The sequence below is a fragment of the Sander vitreus genome, chromosome 12 (genome assembly GCF_031162955.1).
Source record: "Sander vitreus isolate 19-12246 chromosome 12, sanVit1, whole genome shotgun sequence".
NCBI classification, from domain to species: Eukaryota; Metazoa; Chordata; class Actinopteri; order Perciformes; family Percidae; genus Sander; species Sander vitreus.
In genome coordinates this window covers 20,222,795-20,247,752 of record NC_135866.1, presented here as the reverse complement: position 1 = coordinate 20,247,752, position 24,958 = coordinate 20,222,795, and the positions used below count along the sequence as shown (strand labels likewise).

The 24,958-nt window shown below is 39.5% G+C and overlaps 3 protein-coding genes and 4 non-coding genes across 7 annotated transcripts; 1 reads left to right on the top strand and 6 right to left on the bottom strand.

Moving 5' to 3' along the window:
- Positions 1-12,563: 12,563 nt before the first annotated feature.
- On the bottom strand, positions 12,564-17,475 carry eif4a2 (eukaryotic translation initiation factor 4A2). Its single transcript, XM_078264451.1, has 11 exons — positions 17,368-17,475; positions 16,352-16,403; positions 16,113-16,245; positions 15,710-15,849; positions 15,127-15,295; positions 14,932-15,041; positions 14,457-14,600; positions 13,945-14,082; positions 13,739-13,828; positions 13,397-13,476; positions 12,564-13,315 (listed from the first exon to the last, which is right to left on the bottom strand). The coding sequence occupies exons 1-11, from the start codon at positions 17,394-17,396 to the stop codon at positions 13,171-13,173; spliced, it is 1,230 nt and encodes a 409-aa protein (XP_078120577.1). The 5' UTR covers positions 17,397-17,475; the 3' UTR covers positions 12,564-13,170.
- Positions 14,194-14,379, bottom strand: LOC144527234 (small nucleolar RNA SNORA81). Its single transcript, XR_013502804.1, has one exon. It is a non-coding gene; the product is annotated as a small nucleolar RNA SNORA81 (small nucleolar RNA).
- Positions 14,696-14,873, bottom strand: LOC144527235 (small nucleolar RNA SNORA81). Its single transcript, XR_013502805.1, has one exon. It is a non-coding gene; the product is annotated as a small nucleolar RNA SNORA81 (small nucleolar RNA).
- On the bottom strand, positions 15,401-15,475 carry LOC144527236 (small nucleolar RNA SNORD2). The gene has a single exon (XR_013502806.1). It is a non-coding gene; the product is annotated as a small nucleolar RNA SNORD2 (small nucleolar RNA).
- Positions 15,992-16,068, bottom strand: LOC144527237 (small nucleolar RNA SNORD2). The gene has a single exon (XR_013502807.1). It is a non-coding gene; the product is annotated as a small nucleolar RNA SNORD2 (small nucleolar RNA).
- A 1,868-nt stretch (positions 17,476-19,343) lies between the features above and the next one.
- On the bottom strand, positions 19,344-21,363 carry setd9 (SET domain containing 9). Its single transcript, XM_078264448.1, has one exon. It carries the CDS (start codon positions 21,302-21,304, stop codon positions 20,447-20,449), a length of 858 nt encoding a protein of 285 aa, XP_078120574.1. The 5' UTR covers positions 21,305-21,363; the 3' UTR covers positions 19,344-20,446.
- Positions 21,364-21,560: 197 nt separating this feature from the next.
- On the top strand, positions 21,561-24,483 carry dcun1d1 (DCN1, defective in cullin neddylation 1, domain containing 1 (S. cerevisiae)). The gene is made up of 7 exons (XM_078264450.1): positions 21,561-21,668; positions 22,282-22,495; positions 22,683-22,851; positions 23,155-23,285; positions 23,375-23,457; positions 23,551-23,647; positions 23,878-24,483. Exons 1-7 carry the CDS (start codon positions 21,666-21,668, stop codon positions 23,952-23,954), a joined length of 774 nt encoding a protein of 257 aa, XP_078120576.1. The 5' UTR covers positions 21,561-21,665; the 3' UTR covers positions 23,955-24,483.
- Positions 24,484-24,958: the final 475 nt, after the last annotated feature.

Here is a 24,958-nt window from a genome sequence, read left to right as displayed (position 1 = left end):
CTAAACATTCTCCAACTCTGCTGGTTGCCTAGTAACCACACAGCGACCATAGGATTTCAGCAAGTGATAACACAATGTGGTTCTAGGAATCTACTCTTAAGCCACCTACACATGATAGGCGGCAAAACCGCTTTGCGCTGGCTGTTACATTGATTTCCTATGGGGAGAGACGATTTCCTACCGCTCAGATTTGCCGCTTTGCGCTGCCCTCAAAGTTCAAATTATTTATTTTGTAAGCACAACCATTGAGATAACAGCTATCTAGCAACGGGTAATAGCTTCCTTGCCACCATGATAACGAATACCTGCGCTGCACTTTGCTCTCTGCACTTTGCTCTGCGCCCTACCTAGCGGTGCACAGAGAGTAAATCGCTTATGTGAAGGCGGCTTTACACAAAAAGCAAATAAATGTGTATTTTCAGAAATGTCAACTATTTCTTTAATCTGGATGTTTTTCCAAACAGGGTATAAATAGTTACTCAAGGGAATACTTTAAGGTTCATGCTTTACTTTTCAGTAACTTTGCTTTCAGTAACCTGTGTTTCCTGCAGGAAATGTGACTCTATAGGTGTAAACTGAATACTGAAACGCACACACAGACATCATCTGTATCATAAAAGCAGTTAGAGTATAGAAGTAATTGCTGATCCAAAATGTCATTAAATTACTAAAAAGTCAAGATACAGTGGCACTCATAAGTTTATGAACCCATGCTAAAGTTGACTAAAAAGAGGAATAAAAAAAATAATCTTTTGGAAATTGATCTTAATGCCTTAATTAAAAAAATAGGAAAAATCCAACCTTTAAGGACACCAATTTTCTTTGTGAATGAATAATGTATCGTAAATAAATAAATCCTTCTTTCAAATACAGGGGGTGTAAGTAAGTACACCCCTATCTTAAATTCCCATAGAGGCAGGCAGATTTTTATTTTTAAAGGCCAGTTATTTCATGGATCCAGGATACTCTGCATCCTGATAAAGTTCCCTTGGCCTTTGGAATTAAAATCATCATATACCCTTCACCATCCCATGGGGTACTTTCCATAAAATCATCTCTCAACGTAAATCAAACCACTTATTAGGCTAACTGAAATAAAATCATGCCAATCTCTAAAGATGATTTTTTTATTCCTCTTTTTAGTCAACTTTAGCATGGGTTCATAAACGTATGAGTGCCACTGTAACTACTATCTAAAGTCATAATTAAAAGTACTATTTTATCTAAGACATAAAATGAATACAAAACCAGTATGTATAATTAAAGAAAAATCTGTACGCTGTGTTTTGATGCTTGCATGGCTTCTTATACTGAATGGGGATACTGTTGATGTGTAACTGTGATAATGTCTTGCTGCTTTCTGTAGATCTGCATGGCTTACTGAGAAAGCTTATTTCTTGCTCTAGCTGTCTGTATGGTGTCTTGTTGACTTCTGTCTGTATAGTTTTACCTGTACTAATCTCTTGCTGTTTCCTGTTGCTCTGGTCTAAAATCATCTGGCCAAAGGACTACAGTTGAAAATTAGCTGGCACATTTACAGAAATGTTAATTAATGTGTGTTTTCCTTTATAAAATATAGAATACGAATAAGAAACGAGTGCCTAGACTTCTGATCACAGACATGGTCACATGTTCAAAGTCAACAGATTATTTTTTGGGGGCATGTTTAGGCCTTTATTTTCACAGGACAGATGATGAAAGGGGAGAGAGAGGGGGGGGAATGACATGCAGCAAAGGGCCGCAGGTCGGAGTTGAACCCGCGGCCGCTGCCTTGAGGATTAAGCCTCTACATATGTGTGCCTGCGCTACCAACTGAGTGGGTAGAGGTGTTGCACAAGCCTCATTAGAGTGCAAATGCAAACATCTTGCATTCTCCACACTTTAATACCTGAACACATCATTATAGTGAAGGAATAGACTTTGCCTGAGTGTGTGTGCAGGAATACTGCTGACGGTAAGTTGGATTTTGTTTTCCATCTGACATGTGATATGCGGAGCCAAAAATACCCCCAGCAACAGCCAGAAAGTCATCAGCGTCCTCAGGGAGTCTGATTCACAGAGGCATGTGGCACACTGCTAACAAAAAACTAAGGGTTGGTCCTGTGTCAGTGCTCAACAGACACCAGATAAGTGTCAAAAACTTAACGTGATAAACAAAACCGGTGGTCATAAATCAGGCCGGGGGGGAATACTGAATTTCAATAATCGTTTCAGGCTGTTAAATAACACAGAACCGAATTAAGATTTTCACACATCACCAAATTGCTTTTTGTGTTTATATGCATTGTACATTCCTTACACTATTGTATATCCAAGTTCTGTTGTAGCAACAGCCAGGTTTCCTCTCTCATTTTTACCAAATCTCATCTCAGTACATTTTCATTTTACTATCACTAAGTAAACGTCTCAGTGTCTTCCAGTTTAAAGTCATGAAAATGTCGCACTCTCTTCACAACACTGCGACTTACTGTGAATTGTCGATATGTTTATTTATGGCATCATGAAATGTGATGTCTGGATTAGCTGTTCTCCAAACAGCTGCTTGGTTTCCTAGGAAACACATAAAGAAGAATAACTCACACAAAGGATTTAGACTGGCCTAAAAACACAAACAGCTGCCTACATCTGTTTACTAAACTGCCGTAAGTGACAGTGGATTGGTATTAAGATATCAACATAAAGATAATAAATATGCAGTTATATTTATTTAAATAAGTAAATAGGATAATGCCATGTAATATTTGAGCTGTTTAGTCTAATTTCCCTTGGGGATAGAAACTAATTTGTTATTTTTAGATTTAGTAGAAGTTATTACTAAGAACCGGTCCATGAGGAGTCAGCCACTAACTTTAGTCATCAGAACAATGAAGCTCATCTTTAGTCACTTCCCAAGAGGTGGGTTAGCAAAATAATTGTATTGAAAAAGTTGACATGCTAAATATAACTGCATGCTGTGCTGGTCAAAGTGCCAGCTGAGCCCCATGGGCAAGCTATTACTATAGCTTATTAAAAAAGACTTTAAAGAGATAGAGCCTCAGTAGAGCAGCCAACATACAAAAAGACCCATCTATTCTCACCCTGGACGCCATCTGTTTGACCTGCTGCCCTCTGGTAGACGCTTCAGATCCATCAAATCAACAGCTTCTACCACTGAGCCATACGAGAACTGAACACTGCCAAATACTGACACGACTGTTTACACTGACTATCAGCACTACAATACTTAACAGTTACAGCTGCATTCCAACCTTTGTTTGTATGTATAGAACACTGCACAGATGTTTACATTCCAACTTTGTATATTCCTTTGTACATATTTACACCCAACCGAATAATTTGTATAGAGTGTTGCAGGGGTTACATATTTTTGTAGGCCAACCCGCAAGTTAGCATCGCACTGGTTCCATCGTCAAAAAGCCAATGGGATTAATCTATTGGTTTTTGAAATATTGCAGTAAGTAAGTTCCAAAAAAGAAAAGCTGGCGATTACACATACTTTTTCGCATATTTTTTAATGATACTTAAGCAAGATAATCTTCACAAATGAACCCCACTTTTATGACTTTTATGGATCTTTAATATATATTATTTTCTTTTTTAATTTTTTGATATGTATGTATGATATTGATATTCTGCACTATGCATATTTATTTATTACTCCGTGTCACCTCCTACTGTGTACATGTGATTTCTATCTATTTCATCCGCACCTTACTCATCTGTATGTCTGTTTATATAAGGGTGTTTATAGCGTAAATATTATTACTATTATTATTATTATAACTAATTCTATTTTTTTCCTATTTCTTATAATACTTTTTGGATATTTTTTCCTATGTCTATTTATTGTGTATTTGTGTTATTCTGATGTGTGTAAATTAATAAAGTCTATTTTATCTTATTTTATGGGTGAATGCACCGTCAGGATTGCCATTTCATTTCGTTGTACAATGTTGTGCAATGACATTTAAGGAATTATATTCTATTATAAAGCCTAGTCTATCTCGGAATACGATGTTTACACAATTTATCTGGCAAGGCACAAAAGTTGGTATGAAAATAGCTCAATTCCAGAGACACCAACATTAGCTACGCTAACCAGCTGCTGGCTTTTTAGTGGTATCAGTCTTTTTTATCTAACTCCTGGTAATAAACCAAATAAGCTTATTTCCCAAAATGTTGAAGGTTGATATAGGAGTCCCAAACATACAGCTATAGGCCTATTATTAGTCAGCACAACAACACTTTATACATGAGCGGGTGAATACAGAAACCTGGATTGACATGTAATTTAGGACTTGTGGTTTACTGGCGTAGGACTCTCTTTTTGTTAGTTAGTTAGTTAGTTAGTTAGTTTAGTAATTTCATTGTTTTGAATAGTCACAAGGAACAAGATTTAGGTTTTTAAAATTAAAGTAAAATCTTTCTTTTTCACTGCTCCTATACAGACTCCCATATGGACAGATTAAACTTGAAGATACTACACAGCCAGCAGCCAGTTAGATTAGATTAGCATAAAACTGGAAACTATTCTTGGGAGTCTGCAATACTGATAGAGAGACACGATTTAAGATAATATAGGCTGTATAATCTCCTGTTAGACACATTTTGTACACATAGACTTGTACAACTTTGTAAAGATTTAATGATCCTATTTGCTTTGATTATTGAATATGTTTTAAAAATGAGCAAACCTCATCATTTCACCACGATCTACTTCACAATCACACAATTACCATTGTGTAGTGTGATTGCATATGCAGCCTTATATGTCGCTTGTATGTGTTCATCCTTAATGGACACTTACTGGTTGTACAATTTTGCAATGTGTGTCACAACTAACGGTCAACATTAGACTTGGAACCTTGAAGAAAAACACCAACATTTCATTCTTGTGTGGCCTTTTAAATTGCACATCACAAATGAGTTATGAAAGATATTCAGTTTTTATTTGTAATCTTTAGTTGAATAAGCGTTTACTATCACCATATCTGCGGTGTGAACATTTTCATAGGACTGTGAGTATTGATGAAAACTTTGTATGTTCACGTAGGTTATCTATGGTGGCCTCATGCAACTCAAGAAGCCTAGTATTTATTACTTGTACTTCTTCAGGACCTCAACAAATGTGTGAAAACACACCGACCACAAGGGATACTTTGCCAATATTCAACCAACGTTGTATCATAATAATGTTGGTAGTATGTGTAAATAAACTATGAACTCCCCTCCACCAGTGCCCATCTCCCTCACAGCTCTAGGGCTGTTGCTCAAACTACAGATTTTACTTACGCATACGGACACAAAGAGTACAGAAGCAGATCGAGAAATAGTCATCCGCCACAATCTCTCAGACCTAACTCAGATTAAACTTCAAAACGAGGCAGTGCTTGTCAAATATACATCAATAAATGGTTATTGTATTGCATATTTCTCGCCTAAAATGTTTTCAGAAACATATTTAGTGCACTGTTGGCTGAAATACGATAGTTTGGGAACAGGAAGTGGGCGACGTACTGCTTCCTGTATTACAAAAACGGAGGCTGAAAAACTCAGATAAAACGGTAATACTAGGCAGCGCTGATCAAATATAAACCACGTTCTGTTACTGTATTGCCCATTTCTCACATAAATGTTTTCATTGTATTTTAGCTTACCATTTACCTGCCGGTCCCCATATTAATTCTGTGACGTGAATGCATTACGTCACCCACCAGTGGGAGCGTATTGGTCAGGTGCGGCGCAGTGCATTCTGGTAGTTGTAGGATATCTCTGGCCATGTGGCACCAACATGGATGTAGGGCAGCAATTTAAAAAAAATGTTTGCACCATTCTACTGCATAGACAGCCCAGTTTTATTAAAATACCCTATTTCCAGGTCTTATAAATACATCCATATGCAAGAAACATCCCCTGGATGCACTGGGACACATCCTCAGTGTTGTGATATGGGGTCATCAGGTGTTTCAGGTCTCGTGACATCAGCCACCCTCTCCCATGCGACCCAGACAGGGTTGATCAGGCCCTGACTTGCGTCACAGCAGCAACCCACGGATCAGCCCTTTTCAACTAAAGCCGCCTTGTGGCTTTCTCTGCGGCATCACTTGCGGACTTAAAGGCCCTTTTTGTGGCCGCTCCTGTAAAGCCCAACCGGTTAGGGACTTTACACAGTGAGTGCCCTACAAAGCCTCTACAGCCGATTTCTATAGGTTCATAGAAAGTGGGCCTCTGCATTCCACCTCAGTTGACTTGACCACCATGTTCATGGCAAGGGCAAAGAGAACAACAGAGATGGTGCAGCCTGTTATTATTCCTTTCCCAAGCCGGTGCCATCCTGATGTTTCTGACCCAGAAGTGACCCTCAGCCTGAAATTATTGTAGTAATCCATGATTTCCAGCGGTAAAATACTTTTTTAACAATTTACTCCTGTACCAGAAAATAAAATCTCATAGAAGCTGAATGAAGATGAGGCCTGACAGGGTATGTTTTGATACTGATAATTATTCTGGATGGTACTGAAACCTGCAGTGTGGAGAACTGAGAATTGGGTTGGGTTGACATTATCTTTCTAGATCATCTCTAGAAACACACTGCTCAAATAGAGATCAAATAGCAATAGAACGTTTGAATGCTCTCTTTTCCTACCCTCTACAACTTATTCTAGACAGTGCCGGACTTCTTATTTAAGACATTAGGCCTAGCCTATACAAAGGGAACCAGGGTTTTGAATTACGTGGGAGCTGAGCTCCCATAGAGAGAGGATGAGCTCCCATGAAGGCAGTAAAATCATACACGTGGGGGTCTCTAAAAATCATCAGCACCATTATTTAAATCACAAATAAAGCACTTTTCCCAAACACACAGAGCTCTGAAGCAGACCTGTGTGTCGCTTAGTGTCCACTCTCGCTGTAGAAAATAGAGATGAGCAGCGAGCCTTCCGTCCGTGGTCTGTACAGCTTCAGGTTTATAATGGAGGCGCTCTGCTGTCGATATGCTGCGGCAGATGGGTCACGTTGGTGCTCCGTGTATTTCTGTCGCAGTTTCGGTTTCCCACCCCCAATGTAGAGCAGCGCATAAGCCACTTTCTCCCAAACTTGTCTCATTCAGAGACCAGAGTCTCAACCCGCCTAGGTCTGCCAGAAGGTCTGAGATCTTACTAACACTGGGGCAGAGCAATCACGTACGCACAGCAGACTATGGTGCAGGTGATCTTTTCTGAAAGAGGTGACTTTATTCTTGTAACAGCCTATCATCACTTTATTTTCTCAAAATATCACGACTCCTCCAAATCACAGAGAGCACAAATGGGATATATTTTGAATGTGCACAAAGTTTTGAACATGAGCAGAAATCTTGCTCAAACACATCTGAAATATTACAGTCCAGGGCTGTATTAATCCATTAAAATGAATAATGTATCATTGAGGTGAATCATTTTCATGTGCACATTTAAGGAGGTTACTTCCTCAACAAAAGACGCAAAAGAGGAGGGAAGAGTAAATGATGCCTATAGAGAGCCTATAGCTACATGTGTGCTGACTCAGATATAATTAGAAAAGTTGATCTACAGGAGAATAGCAATACAGAATGCCTGAGAGCCTTATTGTAATATATTCCATTATGTTTTTATATGTGGATTGTAATCTATGTTTCCCTTTACATAAAGACATTTGCAGCATACATTGATTCAGAAAAAGGTAAATAGGTGCATAAAAAAATCACCAGAATGCAGGAAATGAAATGTTTAATGCTCAAAATTTGCTGCTTATAGACTACTTCTTCTTTTTTTTTAAAGAGACCCCCACAAAGATGAAATCATAATTCAAACCCTTAAGGGTACCATTAAAAAAAAGGGAACTAAACAAAAGTTTTGATATTTGGAGCTCATGGTTTTCTTTTTCTTTATTAAATATTTGTATTAGTTTTCACATTTACAACAAATAAAACACGGATTACAAACAAATAAACCAAAAACAACACTGGCTCAGTTACATACATATCAGCTCTCAACAAGATCTTTCAGGGAATCCCCTTAGCAAAATGGCAGAAACATCAGGCTCCAAATAATTCAAATATGGCTCCCAAACTTTGAAGAATTGATTTGACTTTGAATGTAACATGCATGTCAGGTATTCCAGTGGTACTAACCCAAACAGCACTTTATGCCAACCCTTAACAGTTGGTCCTTTTTCACTAATCCACTGCAGTAAAATGTTCTTCCTTGCAGCATATGTGAGAATACAGTACCATCTCTTATTTGCAGACAGTACATATCTGGCTGGGAGGCCTAGAATGAGAGACATTGGTTCCATCTGCAGCTTCAAGCCTAGTTATCTTTTCCATTTCTGATAAGATGTTAAGCCAGTACCTTTGTAGTTTGTGGCAAGACCAAAGACAATAGCTAAGTTTCCATCCAATTGTCATCTAAAGTTCGGTAAAAAACCCATGTGAATAAAGCTGGTGAAAGTGTGTTTCCATCCAACGGCTTTAAAGCGAATAAAAACCTGTGCGTAATGACGTCACATGCTGTTTTGCGATCAATTTGGTATATCGAATTGATTTTAGACATCTTAAGGTGTTTCCATTCATTTTCGCACTGAATCGCACAACATTCAAGCAAACATTTGCGAACAAAGTTTTGCTAGACAAAATGGATCGCGCCATCTACCAACAAATGATCAATATTGCACAAGTTGTAATAGTGCTTATGTGCCAGCTGATAGCGACATATCAAGCTATAAAGCTATAGAAAACAACGACGCTATCAACACATTGCTATGATGATGTAGATGCAGATGCACGTAAATGCCCGACGACAACGGAGGCGGCCTGTGGTGTGGGAACGACAGCGCTCCAAACTGTTCTGGGAGATCGTGGTTCAGAGACACTTCACGGAAACCCTTTGGTTGAAGCATTTTCGGATGACCAAGACAACATTTGATCTGTTGTGTATTTTTTTTGGCCCGTCCCTTTCCCCAGATGTCGCAAGCTATCGCCCTCCGGTTCCAACCGAGAAGCGTATCGCCATTGCGCTCTACAAATGGCTACATGCGCAGAGTACAGAGTGGTAGGCAAAACGTTTGGAGTCAACAAAACCACAGTGCACCGGTGTGTTTACGCCGTGTGCAATGCCATACGAACGAGGATGATGCGAAGATATATATACCTACCTGGAGTGGATGAGGCGCATGATATCTCGCTGCTTAACTCCAGAGCGCACCTTGTGCCACAGGTGTATGGCGCAATAGACGGGACTCACGTCCCGATTAGACCCCCTGCTGAAGGCTGTGGTAGACGATCATTGCATCATAAGGGACATTTGTGTCGGCACTCCCGGTAGTGCGTCTTCTTGTTCGTCCACTTACATCTGTCTTTGTTGACACCCGCGATGTGTGCAAACAGAGCGGAAATACTGGGCGGAAATTAACTAAAACTTCTTCTTCTTCGTTTTGTGGCGGGTTGCAACCATAATATGACCTAAAACTTAATCGCAATTCATTATTTATTCGGCAAATAACGTTTCCATCACCGTTTATCGCATAAGTCGTATATCGATCAAGATAAAATCCGATGAGACCAAACATATTTCCTTTGAGTCGATATTCAATCGAATTTTACTGTTTCCATAAGGCTTTTTTCATTCGATATCACTTAATTCAGATAAAAACGTGTGGATGGAAACATAGCTAATGAGATAAAGTACCAACCTCCATTTTACATTTAAGGCACACGGGTGAAAGAGTATGGGTTGAAATAATGTCTGCGGTTTGGGGATATAGGCTATGCATTCTGTGTATAGGCCTAATCTTAAATTGTATTGCTTTGGCATGATTACAAACTGAAATTGAGTTAGCATATCTCCATATATCCTCCCACTCATTATCGCTGATAGTAACAGAAAGGTCCCTCTCCCATTTATCTCTAAGCAGCTCATGGTTTTCTAGGTGAACTTCAGCACTTTCACACATCAAAGTGTGTTTACCGGTCTTGGGGGTATTACTGCATATGTGAAAAACCTTTTGTGGCTCCAGGGGAAGTCTGAAATCTGATCAATTTAGTCAGCTTAGGATTTAGGAGTTAGGACTTTAATACTTGATTTTGCATATTTGCATGTGCATTGTGTAAAATGACCTTTGAGTAGTAAACACACCTTTAAACTATTAACAAGTGCCTGGCGTTTACTGAAAAGTTATGGATATGGCCTTATACAGACCTCCATACTTTCTCAAGACACATCATGTCTTTAATTTGTTGTTATTTGTTGAGTAATTTCACAAAAGATAGAAAAGAAATCACAAATTTAGAACAAACATTTAGTATGAGGAGACAGGAAAAGAGACCACCTCAAAAAAGTATGCTGTTCACCCAAAGTATGCTTTTTCTTGCTCAAAGAGGATGTGCTTAATTTAACTATTCAAATTACTGACAAAATTGTTTAGTTTTTTTAACATGTTTTTATGAGTTGCAAATCTTTTCTTCTCCAAGAAGCAAACATTATCCAATTGTGCAGGAACTGTAGCATATAGTAATAGGCAAACTGAAGAGTGCATAGAAATGTTGGAGATGAATGGAGGATCCTTTAAAATACCACAAAACATTGCGAGTTGTTTACTTTACGCAGTATCAAATGTATATTTTTTCTCTGACTGCTGTCACAATATTTCCCAAAAGATTTATAAATCTAACATAATATTCTGGAGTATGGCTGCTGCTTGCCGGTAGGTGGTGCTGTGTCACAAACCCTACAGTACCCAGTGATTCTCATGCTTCGACACAGCCATGTTAAAGGGATGTTTGTAGGTTGACGTTTAAACCCAAGGGAGTAAGCTTCGCTTCAGAGCTCGAACCTCCTATGGCGCCATTTTGATGCTACAAAGCGATCACCCAACGTTAGCATTCCATTGACTGCCATTCATTTTGACAGCGAATAACTTTACATCTGAAGCGTTTAAAGGCTTTATTTGTCCACTGTTTATTTCTAAAGAAACACGACAATGTATAAAAGACTCCATTACCTTGTACCTCACGTTATGGCTCCGTAGTAGATGTTTTTGTAAAAAATAGGCTAACGATTGTGTCATAACCACGCGACTTACTGTCGCATAGTAGAGGAATTACCGTATAGTACAAGAGAAGCTCGCAGGCAGTTTCGACTTACATTAGCTGTTTAGGTTTAATTACTAATGTTAACTAGCATTTTAGTTAGCAGTAATTAGCCTGCGTCCATGCTATCTCCTTACATATACCTACGCTCTCCATCTCTGCAAGATTGGGAATGATTTATTATTAATCTTGGCACAGCTACCAGAAGATTTACAACTTTCAGACAGGTTGCTCACGTCACATTTACGTCGTTTCTCTCAGTTGGAGGCTGCGCAGTAACGCTCAGCCATCACCGGAAAAGTGCTTCTAATGGCCTTCACTGGTCTCCGTCCAGAGCAACGGGATCTGTTGGTCCATTCCTATGTCTTCTGTCTATGGTTTATATACTGTCTATGTTTAAACCCATTTGTGCCTGCAGCTAGTGATGTTACGTTCTGTGCCGAGGCTTCGAACATGGATGTATTAAGAGAAGCGTGTGTCGAGAAATCCCGGAAGTTTTCCGTGAAGAATGTGTCGAGGCCATAGACCGTATATAAGAAGGGTCGAGGCTTGTATCGTTCTCATAGACATCCGGAGTCACGCTGCCCGTCCGTACCAAGTGACTGGTTTATGAAGTGGTTCGAATCTACACGGTTTTCTTATACATCCATGATCTACACGAGCACATTCACGGCTCTTTGCCCGGTTAAACCACTGTCACTTTCCAGTTTTAGAATAGCCTACTAAAATTGCCCTTCCTGCTATTATGACCAAAATGATTGATTTACACGTTTGATAGCCACATTACTCTCAAGGAAATCAGTTTATTATACAGTTATATTAATGATATACCACCAGAAAATACACACTATTGATTAAAGGTAATTTAAGTCTTCACTGGCGCAAAAATGTGAGTGTATCACAGATCACTAGATCAAATACCTCCGCCTGTTTTACACTCTTTAACCAACAGGTGGTATTGTGAGCAAACATTTTGCTGGAAAGCTTCAATGCTTTATCTCGCCATCACTATCTGCAACTGAAATTTTGGAATCGCTGTAAATTCTTAGATGGCCGAAGTACAAATCTGAAGAAAATTTCAAAAGCCGTTGGCTGAAAAGTGAGTTTCTCTTCATACTTTCTTCCGCAGCGCTAGGGAGATTACATTTACATGAGGGCTACAGTCTATTATTTTGTAGAAGAAAAAATATATCCCATGTGCCCAATGTCTGAATAGGTTACAATAAGAAAATGGCAACATCTCAGACATATAGAAGACAGTTTTCAAAAAAAATCCTGACTTGACTATTGAAGTGCGACTTTTCATGTGATCTAAAAAATAAAGTTGTACTTGTAGCTATTTGCCCAAAGTATGTTGTACCAGATTAACACCAATCAGAACCAATGTGGCATCTTTCGTTATACTAAATATAATCTGCAAAGCGGTTCACAATCCACCTCCATAACAGACAAGCAGGTGTACTTAGAGCAATATCAGTTTATTAAGACGTTGATACAATTCTGGGAGAGAGAAAAATCTGATAGTAGAGGGGTGGGGGGGAAGCAATATACTCTGGTAAGGGTATCACATGTCAGGAATTCTAATAGAGCAAGTGGGATTAAAAAAATATGGTATATTAAATTAACACATTCACAAAAGATAAAAGGCAAGTGAACCTACAGTAATACACACATCTATTAAGCAGTCCCACAATACATTGCACATATGTTAGCATAACATAATTTGCAGACTTTATACAGCACTTATACCTTTTAGTCCACAAGTAAATTACTAAATGATGGAGAACATCGAATACACACATCTTAATTGAACATGGAAAAAAATACCTGATAAGAACCTTTAAGTTTACAGACCCCATAGCTGTGTAGCGCCAAACAGCCACCTGTCGAGGTTAGAATCTACAACTGTCCAAGAGGGACCACCATAGAAATCACCTCGCTTTTAACACATACCAAAATTCTGATCCAAGATTTAGCATTGAGAAGTTTTTCCCTCTTCGAATAATATAAGCACAATGCAAGTGGACGATCGCTATCACTGCGTTAAAAAAAAATAATCTCAGGGCTCAAATCAGGTCTGCCACATTCATGGGCATCTCCTCCACGGTAGTATTGTAAAACGTCTCGATATCCCGAAGAATCCTCTTGTCTTCCTCAGTGACGAAGTTGATAGCAACTCCTTTTCTGCCAAAACGGCCACCACGACCAATTCTGGAGGGAATAAAATGGGCCACGTTAGACTCGAGGAGACCGAGGTGCACATACTGGTGCTATCTATCAAATGCAACTTACCTATGAATGTAGTTCTCTCGGTTTGTAGGAAGGTCATAATTAATGACCAGGGAAACCTGCTGGACGTCAATCCCACGAGCCTGAGCAAAAGAAAGCAATTTAAAATGACTTTCTAGTCTAACAGATGGATGGCTAAATCATTGTGCACGTCAATGTCGCTCGTATATAAGTAACAGATTTCTACAGTAGAAGAACCCATTGTGGAGAACGAGCCCCAATCTCCCAAAAGTTTTGACTGCTTGGTCATAACAGGACTGTTGCAGGATTTAAAACATTTGGGGTTAACTTTACAACCAATTATCTGACATTTATGTTACCCATCACATTACACCTCATACTAACCAGAAGATCAGTTGTAATCAACACTCTGCTTGAGCCAGACCTAAACTCTCTCATAATCACATCACGCTCCTTCTGGTCCATATCGCCATGCTGTAAAAGAGTATTTTGGTAAGGAAAATGTGCAGCATTATTACTGATGAGCCTTGACCGTCAAAACAGTGTATTGAGCCAACAGTTTTAGAGCCAAGCAGGCAAACAGATCCTACCAGAGCAGAGACGGTGAAGTCTCTAGCGTGCATCTTCTCAGTCAACCAGTCGACTTTTCTCCTGGTGTTGAGGAAAATGACAGCCTGGGTGATAGTCAGTGTTTCATACAGATCACACAGGGTGTCCAGCTTCCACTCCTGTTGATATCCATGAAAGAACAAGTTATGCATTGTTAACTGAACAAAGTTAAGCTGACAAGACAAAACGCAAGCCTGCTTATCAAGCATCTATTAAACTAAGAGTAGCTAATGTGTAACACAGGATCTTGAGACGAAGGACACTGGACATTAAGAAAGAGGTCCCTCCCAAGCCTCATTTCCGATACTGTGCATTTTAATCTCCTTCCCTGGTGTACCCATGCTTACACGGCCACATGAGCTAAACCTGTGAGGTTTGGCTCCTGCAGTTTCAGCAGGGTGCTTTAGAGAGAAGGGACATATGACATTCCTAACAGTGAGATGCAGCTTGCTGAAAGGTTACCGACTAGAATGTTGCAGATAAGTAAACCCACCTCTCGCTCCACATTTATGTAGAATTGCTTGATACCCTCAAGGGTAAGCTCTTCTTTCTTCACCAAAATGCGAATGGGTTCTCGCATGAACTTCTTGGTAACCTCCAACACCTCTGCTGGCATGGTGGCAGAGAGCAGGACCACCTTTAGAAGTTGAACATATCACAATAAGATCCAAGTCATCAATCAAGTCAAAACTTGGTGCAGTTTCAAAAGTACATTTTATACAACTTAGACCTACGTGTGGCACTGCACCTTGAGACAGTGGCCAACGAACATTAAGAAAGAGGTTCGACCACATCTCATTTTCAGTACAGTGGGCAATAATCTCCTTCCACCCAATACTCTGCTAGCATTATTGCATGAAACAAAGTCTGGACCACACAATTATAGCAAAGTTCTGTTAATGCAGAAGGGTTCCATATTAAACATTTCATTCCTGTCAGTGTTGTGCTTGTATCCAAAAAGTTCTTACTTGAATGTTTGTGCTCTGCTTCTGGAAGATCTCATAGATTTGATCTTTGAACCCTCGACTCAACATCTCATCAGCTTCATCCAGAACAAACATCTTGATACATTTCGCAGCTGCACAGAAGTGTGGCGTTAAAATAAAAAAACCACCCAATTGTTTGAGAATGCTTTTCTGTTGATCCAGACCTGTCATACTTACACAGATGTCCCCTACTAAGCATGTCGTACACACGTCCTGGTGTGCCCACCACTATGTGAGGGGCCTCAGCCTGGAGCTTTGTTATTTCAGCACGGAGATCGGTCCCTCCGATGCAGGCATGGCATGCTGCCCCCATGTAGTCACCCAGAGCCAGAATGACCTTCTGGATCTAATGAGGGGGAGATGGGAGCAAAAAACCCAACACTGCTTTAGGATAATGTGTGGTACAGATGGCAAGACAGGACATTTCAACAGTGTGTGGAATAACTGTTCAAAGTGATCAGTAAAATCAAAAAGTAATCTCCATTATAGAGTCAGTCCCGAAAGATGGTATGCCATCACATCACCCAGTTTTCCACAGCAACATATGAATATATTTAAACCACAATCATTCAATTAAGCCAGATTTAGACCGATGCAGCCATGGACAGAGACTACACCAATCTTAAGGATACCGTTTCACAATTTCTGAATTTTGAAAAGTTTGAAAAAAATGGTACCTTAGTAAATGAATCAGTGTCCTCAATATGCTGTCTAGGTCTGAGATACTGTGGAGGTCACTGTGACCTCAGAAACAGCATACCTGCTGAGCCAGCTCTCTGGTGGGAGCCAACACCAGAGCCTGAGTCTCCTTCACCTCTATGTCCAGTTGCTGCAAGATAGAGATGGCAAACGTGGCCGTCTTGCCAGTGCCCGACTGGGCCTGGGCAATGACATCATAGCCTACAGACAAATATATTTACAGTAAGATGAGATTTCTTCCAACTCAATCATTTAGGATTGAGAGAAATGTGCATTCCAAGTTCTATACAAAAAAATCTGACATGTCAGGTTTGAATGCACGGCAGTTATAGTTAACAGTATTGAGTGATCAGTTGGAAAAAAAAAAGTTATCCCCATGAATGGGTAAGTCCCGAAAGATGGTAAAGCATCACTTCACTCACAAATAAAACAATCCACTTATCAGTTAAATATGTTTTTTGTACCTTTGATGCAAGGTATGATTGCCCTTTGTTGAATGGCAGATGGCTTTTCAAAACCATATGCATATATCCCCCTGAGAAGAGTCTCCTTCAGGCTCATATCATCAAAGTTGTCGGTAATCTCATTCCAGTTACTCTGAAGTAAGAAGAATAGCTTGTGAGTGTAAGTAAGTACACACATTCAATGCTAAAGCTGTATCAACAGCTGGGCAAAGACTATTGTCATTTTGTCATGCACTTACCTCGATAACGCCATCAGGCTCCATTCCATCTGGCCCCCCATGGTCTTTTGAGCTGTGTAAGGAAAAAGGGTAGGTTAATTTCACTTTAAATTAACTTACAATCTTAATCATAAAAATGGAGAAGCTCTTGAGGACAGACTACTAAGAACAGGCAACTACAACAAGATGATACCATCACGTGTCGTGATTGATCAAGAGACGTAATGAAAAACTTAACGTTCACGTTAATATTAAAGCTGTAATTTCTATGCTCCAGACTGCTAAAGTCTCAGCACAATACCATTGTTTATTTAAATAGAAATTCTTACATCAACCAGGACTGAAACCTAAGTGATTGCCACTTGAATCGTCTAAAACGTAACGTTAAGAACTACGTCAGATGTGTGGCGAGCGGTTCTCACCGGGTTACGCCCAGAGTATCTCATTACAGAGTCCGGGGCTTCGCTGGGCGCACGTGTCAAATCCCACAAGTAGGGCTCAACTAACGTTACCTGGTACTCCTAAAATCCCAGTTTAAGGGATTTGAAAAGGTTGTCGAGACCGGTTAAGACGCCCACTGTGATTCATGTCAATTTGACTATCAAAAGAGTTACCGTTAGCCAATATGTCGGATAGTTGGGCCTGTGATGGCTCCTGCTGCTTGAGAACTGATGTTAGGCCGAACTGTAACATAAGCCTAGCCCCACGGCTCTCACAACCACGACAGCAAAACTTTTAAAGTTACAACCCAGTTTTAATTAATCACACATTCGACATAAAGAAAGAATATTTTATCAAAATAGCTAGTAACAATTTGGAAATGCGGTGTAGCTGGGCAGCTAACTGCACAAAGCTAGTTAACTAGCTAACTGTTGCCAAACCCATAGCCCTCAAAGCGGTCGGGGCCTATTACCTAGCTAGCTATATAATAAATAATTCCGCATCAAACATAGCTCACACCACCATGGCACGTTTAAGTAAACCAAGCTAAACATCGAGTATTGTTTTAAAAATGAGACCAAATGAAAGATTCTTACCTGTTAAAATCAGCAGAATCGCTAGACATGGTCCGTTCCTAACTTCAGCATGCGACTGGAAAGATCGCTGATGGCGATGCCCACTGCCTTTATGCAGCCGCACTTTTTTCACTGACTAACTTAAAATGCTCAGTTTCGTTGACAATATAGTTTCAGTTGACTGACTTAATGTTTGGATCACAATAAATTGTATTCTCTATCTGCTATATACAAATTATGTTTCAATAACCGATACAAATGTGAACATTAATCCAGACTATATTTCTCAGCGGAAGGATATTGCAGTAATAAGTAGTGCTTAGGTTTCTACAGTGTCTCTGACAGGTCAAAACTTGTTCTGACTACGGATCTGACAAGGTTGTGCAATATCTTGAGAGAGGGTTCGTGTAAGGCCGATACAAGAGCAGTTCATGAAGTACAACTGAAATTAAGAAGAAAAATACGGAGTTCGTAAAATACAATTAATGTAATACAGGAGCCTAAGAAAAATATGACAAAAAGAAAGATTTACATCCCAATCATGAAACCACTTTTAGTTGCCACGAAGTTTAGTGGAGAGAATGCAGGAGTAAATGCAGTGTTTTACATGATGTGTTCTTATATTATGTATTCTATCTTAGGCAACTTTGAGATAGCAGTGAGTGAGCTAACTATTAACCACAGTTCTGCTTACATTCTTTCTTTCAGAATATCGGAGACAGGTTTTCAAACATAACAATAAATGACAAGTATACAATCCATCATATGTTGGCTAACTGGAGTGTGTAATGAAAGAGGTGGAGCAGAGAGAGACCTGGTATGTTGCACATCCTCAAGAAACCTGATTGGACAGACAAGCATGTCTCACCATTCTTTATGTGGCACGATGTGGTAAAGAAGTTGGGCAAGGTGACACCAGACATTATATTGTAAACTTCCACTACTTACTGACTTGAGTAGCTCTATATTGACATAAACAAAGTATTTTTCTCTGCAGTTTTCTGGTCACCTCTCGTTTTCACACTGATCCTTATTACACTATAATAACCAACATGATGTATTATACTCTTGTGTTTTCCTATTTCGTGACTTTAGCCCACTGTGACCAATTAACATGATCAGTTTCTTTCTCTTCAACCGTCTGTTTGTCTGGTGTCTCACCCCTGTGGCCATCATTTGGTAATTATTTGTATGAAAGAGTCAGATTCTGAATTACTCATAATAGGCCTACTTGGAGGACCTGCACCCTCTTCTGTTTTAGAACCCATTTAACCGTGAGTGTGTCTGCAGATTGTCCCTTTTAATGTTTTGACCTAGATGTGGATGAAGTTCACGTTAATCCCTGATTGACAAATTGTGTGCACGGATTTCCCTTTAATATCAAAGTTTGTACACTTTTTGAAATCCCTCCCCCATCAGCAACAGCAGGTTTATGACCAGTTCTGCTGAGTGCACTGATTTGTCTTCCTGTAAGTTTCCATTACGAGGCAGTGGTGGAAAGGAACTTAGCACATTTAACTAGGTACAATTTTAAAGTACTTGTACTTTACTTGAGTAGTTCCTTTATTACTTTAAAGGTTAAAGCTTTCATCCAAAACATATGAGCGCCTTTAGTACCATTTAGATTATATATAGGCTAACATTTAGTTACTACCAGCAGTATTAGCTCCTCATCACAGCATACACATACATCATGAATCCAATAATATTGCCAAAGCGACGCCGCATGAAACTGCTGTGACATCATCTTCAATGCAAATTGCGGACGCTATTGAGCTTAACTATTTAAAAATTACGGGTTTGCGCAGGATGTCCACTGTTGCGCTAGAGACGATTCTCTCTGATCAGTGGTCTGCAGTGTTTTAACTCCATCTTTTAGTATTGGCTCAGCTCGCTTGGAACCTTGAGGTGGTGGTACCAAAAAAGTACCAGGTACCAACCAAGCACTATCTACAACTTTTGTCAATGGAAAACCAAAAAAGAGCAAGTCAATCATATAAGATTATTTTAGGCCTTTATTTGATAGGACAGCTTGGATATGAAAGGGGAGAGAGTGGGGGATGACATGTAGCAAAAAGGTCAGGGGTTGGAATTGAACCTGCTGTGGTGCGGACTGAGCCCAGGAGCCCCTATGGTGCACTGCAGGCATCATATTTGAAAAGCCAACACCATAGAACCAGCAGTATTTTAGGGAACAGTCACCATTTAGGCAAAATAAATTGTATATTACAGATAACCCCATTAATTTGCTATACATTTCTATTTGAGGAACGTTATATGAAATTCCAACACCACAGAACCAGCAATATTATGGGAAAAGCTCGCCATTTATGTGTATGCAGGCACAAGTAAGTAGCCTATGCTTTAAAGATACCTCCCATTCATTTTCTATTCATTTCTAATTGAGTAGCCTATAACATTACATAAGGCAGGAGGGCAACTGTTGGGTGTGTGGTGCTGCTTTTCTTAGTTGGTTGCCAGTAGAACACCAGTATAGCCACTGGGGACAAGTCATCTCATTTCATTTTTTCTTTTTTCTTTAAGTGGGTGAAAGTCACAAAAAGCACATCTAATCATAACTCTTTGTTAATGAATTGCTGTTGTTAGGTTTACGTAGCAAGTTAAGTTTTATGACCAGTAGGCCTAGATGTCAGTAAACATCTGCTCGAATGCTCCCTTGTGCCCCCTTTGGAGCCGGCACTGCATGGGGCGGTTCGCTAGTCACTGGTGAATTATCTCCCCTGTTAAAGATTAACAAATCCCCAACTGTATATTAATGCTATTCCAACACTGCATAAGTCAGTGGCCAACTTGGGCCACCCCAGTCAAAAAAGTCTGGACACACAACTGTGCTCAGGTCTGTTTCCCTGGCCCAATTAACCTTGGCTCCTTCTATATATTTCTTAAAATACCCTTCAACACTGTCAAATAAGAGCAGTTTTGTGTCTGGCATACAGTAATTCATATAAGACATGTTTGCTTTTATTCCAGTGCAATGCTGAGTGTACACAATTATTTTTCCCCTTAGGAAGACAGACAATGATAGTATTGTTTTCTTCAGTTCTGACACCAAAGCAGAACAGCAGGGTGTACTTTGACTCTAATGCACAATGGTGTAGTAGTTGGAGAAGAGTTCCTCCCCTACTGTAATGTCTCTGAGTGATACAAGGACAACACAGCGTAGAGGCCTTTGTGTGTCATGGCTGTAGTTGACATTAGGCAGATACAGGCGGAGCTCGATGGGAAATGTGTCCGGCACGTCATACTCCTGGTAGCACACGTTAGCAGGCAACTCATTAGAGCAGTTGTTCACATACTGACCAACAGCAAGTGGGTTTTGTGGACTGGCTGTCAGCCAGCTGGTGTCACTCATCATGAAAGGCCCTATTCTGTCCCTGCCACTGCATGATTTGAACACCATTTTGGATATGCCTTTGTCATTTCCATCAACCAAGACACCATCAATACACCTGAATAAAAAAGGGTTTCTGATGGACTGGAGGAGAATTGGCTCATAGGCTTGATATACTGTACCAGGGTACATGGCCACTGTAGCTCCTTTGGGTACAAATCCTTTGGTAACAAACACTCCAGTTCCTGCAAAGGGCAAAGTGCTAGGTTTCCGGTCAATGCAGAATCCAAGAGACTGTAACATGGCATCATCTCCACACACTGGATTTCCTCCACACTGGTGTTCTTCACTTGTTACCGGTCTGAGAAAGTGAGTTTGAGCTGCTCGGAGTCCCCCCTTATTTGCCCCATTACTGAGCAGGACTCTGAAGAACTGCAGCAGGCTCTGTGAAACCTCCTCATCTGGGACCTGTTTGTCTTTCGAGCGCTCTGTCACCTGCCGCAGCGTTTTCTCATTTTTAGACAGGTTCAGTACAACCCATGGGACAAATCGGTGTCTGTACGATTTCCATTTGTTCTGAAATCTTTTTAGAGCAGTTCTAAACATCCAGATCGACGTCTGAGGGCTCGGACATGGAGGAAGAAGCTTAGTTTTAGAGTCTCTTCCGTTAAGTTGCTCCAAAATAAAAAGCACACTTGTTAATATCCAAATTCGTCTCAGAACTCTCAAACTTTGCTAACGTTTTTTTTCTTCACTTTACGACAAATGTGTATAATGTGTTAGGCAATAGGAAAAACATCGAACAATTTAACACTTTAAGATATGGCTTAATCAACGAGCGACCAAACCTATGCTTTTATTTTTGATATATGATGCTTCAACCGGAAGAACTTTTTAAGTGACTCGAAAAAACTTTACATGCATTAGCCAGCTGGATGGGAGGAAAGGGAGTCGGGCAAAGACAAACATGGTAAGAAATTACTGTTTTTATTCTGGTGCCGTGATGTAATCATAAACTATTACTTTGGGCTGATAAATATAATAAAAAAGCTGCGCTAATGCCCTTGTTTTCCCTTTATATAATGAAAACAAACGTAGCTCTCGACGTTAGCATTAGCTCGCCTAGTTAGCTAGCTAGCTAAGCTTGCTAGCCTTTGAGCCAACTGACAAACAAAATTGGCCAACGTTACACACACTGCAGCAGCGTAAGCTATGTGTTGTTGTCGACAGGATTTTATGACTAGCTGTATTGTTCAATGTTATCATAAATGTAAAGATACTAGCTAGCCAGTCAGTCAACACATTGCAAGTCGGTGTATGCTGTCAGGATAGCATGTTATTGCTGTTTTTTAAATGTGTTAACCCATGGTTCGGTGTTTATGTAACATTAGCTAACAACTAGCCTACACTTCGTGGTTATTTTGGGTAATTTTGGAGTTCTGCAGTTAGAAATTTCGTTGTTAGCAACTGATATAAATGGTTATTCCAATAGATAAGTGATGTGTTTGATTTTGCTATTGCTGTTCTTTACGTTAGACCATTTGTGTGTTATTGCAACAAGTGTTTTGTGTGTCTTTGTGCAGAACAAGCTGAAGTCCTCACAAAAGGATAAAGTTCGTCAGTTCATGATTTTCACACAATCCAATGAGAAAACTGCACTGACCTGTCTGTCACAAAATGACTGGAAACTAGATGTTGCCACTGACAAGTTTTTCCAAAATCCAGAGCTCTATGTTTCAAATCTAAAGGGGGCCTTAGACAAGAAGAAGCTTGATCAGCTGTACAACAGATATAGAGGTATGGAAAGCTTATTAAATGTGTAAGAATAAAGCTCCACAGTTATAGTCAATGCAATTTTCAGCTTGTTACAGTAAAGGGATTATATCACAGTGCAACACTGAAAATATTGAGTGTTATTTATTGAAAATTGTCCATCTGGCTCTGAAGTAAATGACAAAAGCACACTTCACACTCTGATACTTAGATCCTCATGATGACAACAAGATCGGCATTGATGGGATCCAGCAGTTCTGTGACGACCTGGCTCTGGACCCAGCCAGTATAAGTGTCCTTCTCATAGCCTGGAAGTTCAGGGCAGCAACACAGTGCGAGTTTTCAAAACAGGAGTTCATGGATGGCATGACAGAACAGGGGTGAGAATGTATTTTCAGATGTCACAGTATACTTTATTTCTGTAACGTTGTACTTATTATCAAACTAACAGTGCTACTATACTATATATAATACGCTATGTACACACAGAGTTTGCTGTAAAAAAAGTTTTAAGTATAGAGGTTCTCAGCTTTGCTTGGACGATGTCAAATAAGTTACCATTATACATATGCATGCAGCTTATGAATAGCTTAGTTTTACAACAAACAAAGATGAATGTACTCCACTGAAAAAACATTCCTCTTCTTCCAGCAAAACACAAGTCTGCTTTTGTGTCTCCCCAGGTGTGACAGCGTAGAGAAGCTAAAAGCTCAGCTGCCAAAGATGGAGCAAGACTTAAAGGACCAAGGGAAATTTAAGGACTTTTACCAGTTTACATTTAATTTTGCAAAGAATCCTGGCCAGAAAGGTTTGGGTAAGAACCTTTAATGCTAATCAGCATCAACCGTCTGTTTGTTATGTTATTGTTGAATGTTTATTGACCTATTTTTGATTCTCTTACAGATTTAGAAATGGCAATTGCATATTGGAATTTAGTACTGGCTGGAAGATTCAAGTTCCTGGACTTGTGGAACAGTTTTTTAGTTGTAAGTTGATAATCACACTCAAGATTACTCTACAAACGCAAATATAATCACGTCTCATTGACTTGCTTCAACTTTTCCCAACATCTTTTGCAGGAGCACCACAAAAGATCAATTCCTAAGGACACTTGGAACCTCTTACTAGACTTCAGCACAATGATCACAGATGACATGTCGAATTACGATGAAGAAGGTTTGTCACCTCAGCTGAAAGTGAACCCGTTTATCACTGTGTGCATGCAAGCGCCTATGACCTGTAATTGTTCCCTCACAACTTATTAGCTGAAGGGCCTCTACCCTGCTTCACACAGGCCTAGTATGGTTTTTAAGTATTAAAATATCAGATCAGTCCAGTTCCATAATCATGTCTTCTTCCATGGTAGAGTCAATTACTTTAATTAGTTTTGTGTGTTCATTCAATAGGTGCATGGCCTGTCCTTATTGATGACTTTGTGGAGTTTGCACGACCACACATCGGGACCAAAAGCACGGCAGTTTAAAGGCTGCTCTCACTAAAGGAACATCCATGTGAGGTTTCCAACAAACCACAGTGCGCAGTGAACGGAGGACAAGAGGACCGCACTGAGCTGAGAACTATTTTGCCTTTTCAACCCTCAGGACTGAAATATTTTACACAGCAGAGACTTTATATATGTGTGTGTGTGTATTTACATATATAAAAAAGGCATATCTCTTTGTTGGTCAACTTGTGGTGGTCTGGAACTTTTATCTAAAGTATTGGCTTTTTGTGTGCGCTCAAGCCAACTAGAGAGGAGTCACCTCCGCTCAAAAGCAGGTAATGTTAGACACACTTTTGAATTGTAATCTAAACAAGAGGGTTCACGAGGGGATGTTGTTCTTTAAATATTGAATTTTAATACTCGTGTGCATTCCTGTTTTTGTTTTGATACATTTGTGCGATAAGTCAGTATAAAACATTGATTGTAATTTTTTAAGCATAATGCTGTTTGTTTAAACACAAATGTATAAAGATAAAATAAATGTTTCAATTTGGTATCTTTAAAACTACCAGGTCTGTTTGTTTCTGTGTAAAAAATAGATATATTCATAGAAGTCATTCTCAGTGACCCCTGGTTAGTGAATATTGTTGGTTAATATGATTAAGGGCCTGTGTGAGTTGAATTACTGTATGAATGTTATGATTTAAATTAGGAAAAATAGAAGTTGTCTTTGTTTCTCTCACTGCAATACAAAGCTGCTTTGTTAATGATTCAGTAGAGCTTATGGTTTATCATTAGCAGGTTCTTAACTATTTAAATACTCTTTCAAGTTGGAGAGGTCTGTATAACTGATTTTTAAGCTGAAAGTAGACATGGATTCTTGCATACAAAACCTATAATAGTTAATCATTCAGTAATGTTGACAGGGAATAAGCTAGATATGTTTTTTGAAAAGCTCAATAATGAAAAAATTGATCTGCCAAGAGTGATTATGCTTTTAGGGAGATACCATATGCTTAACCTAGCCATCTTTATACTGTAGA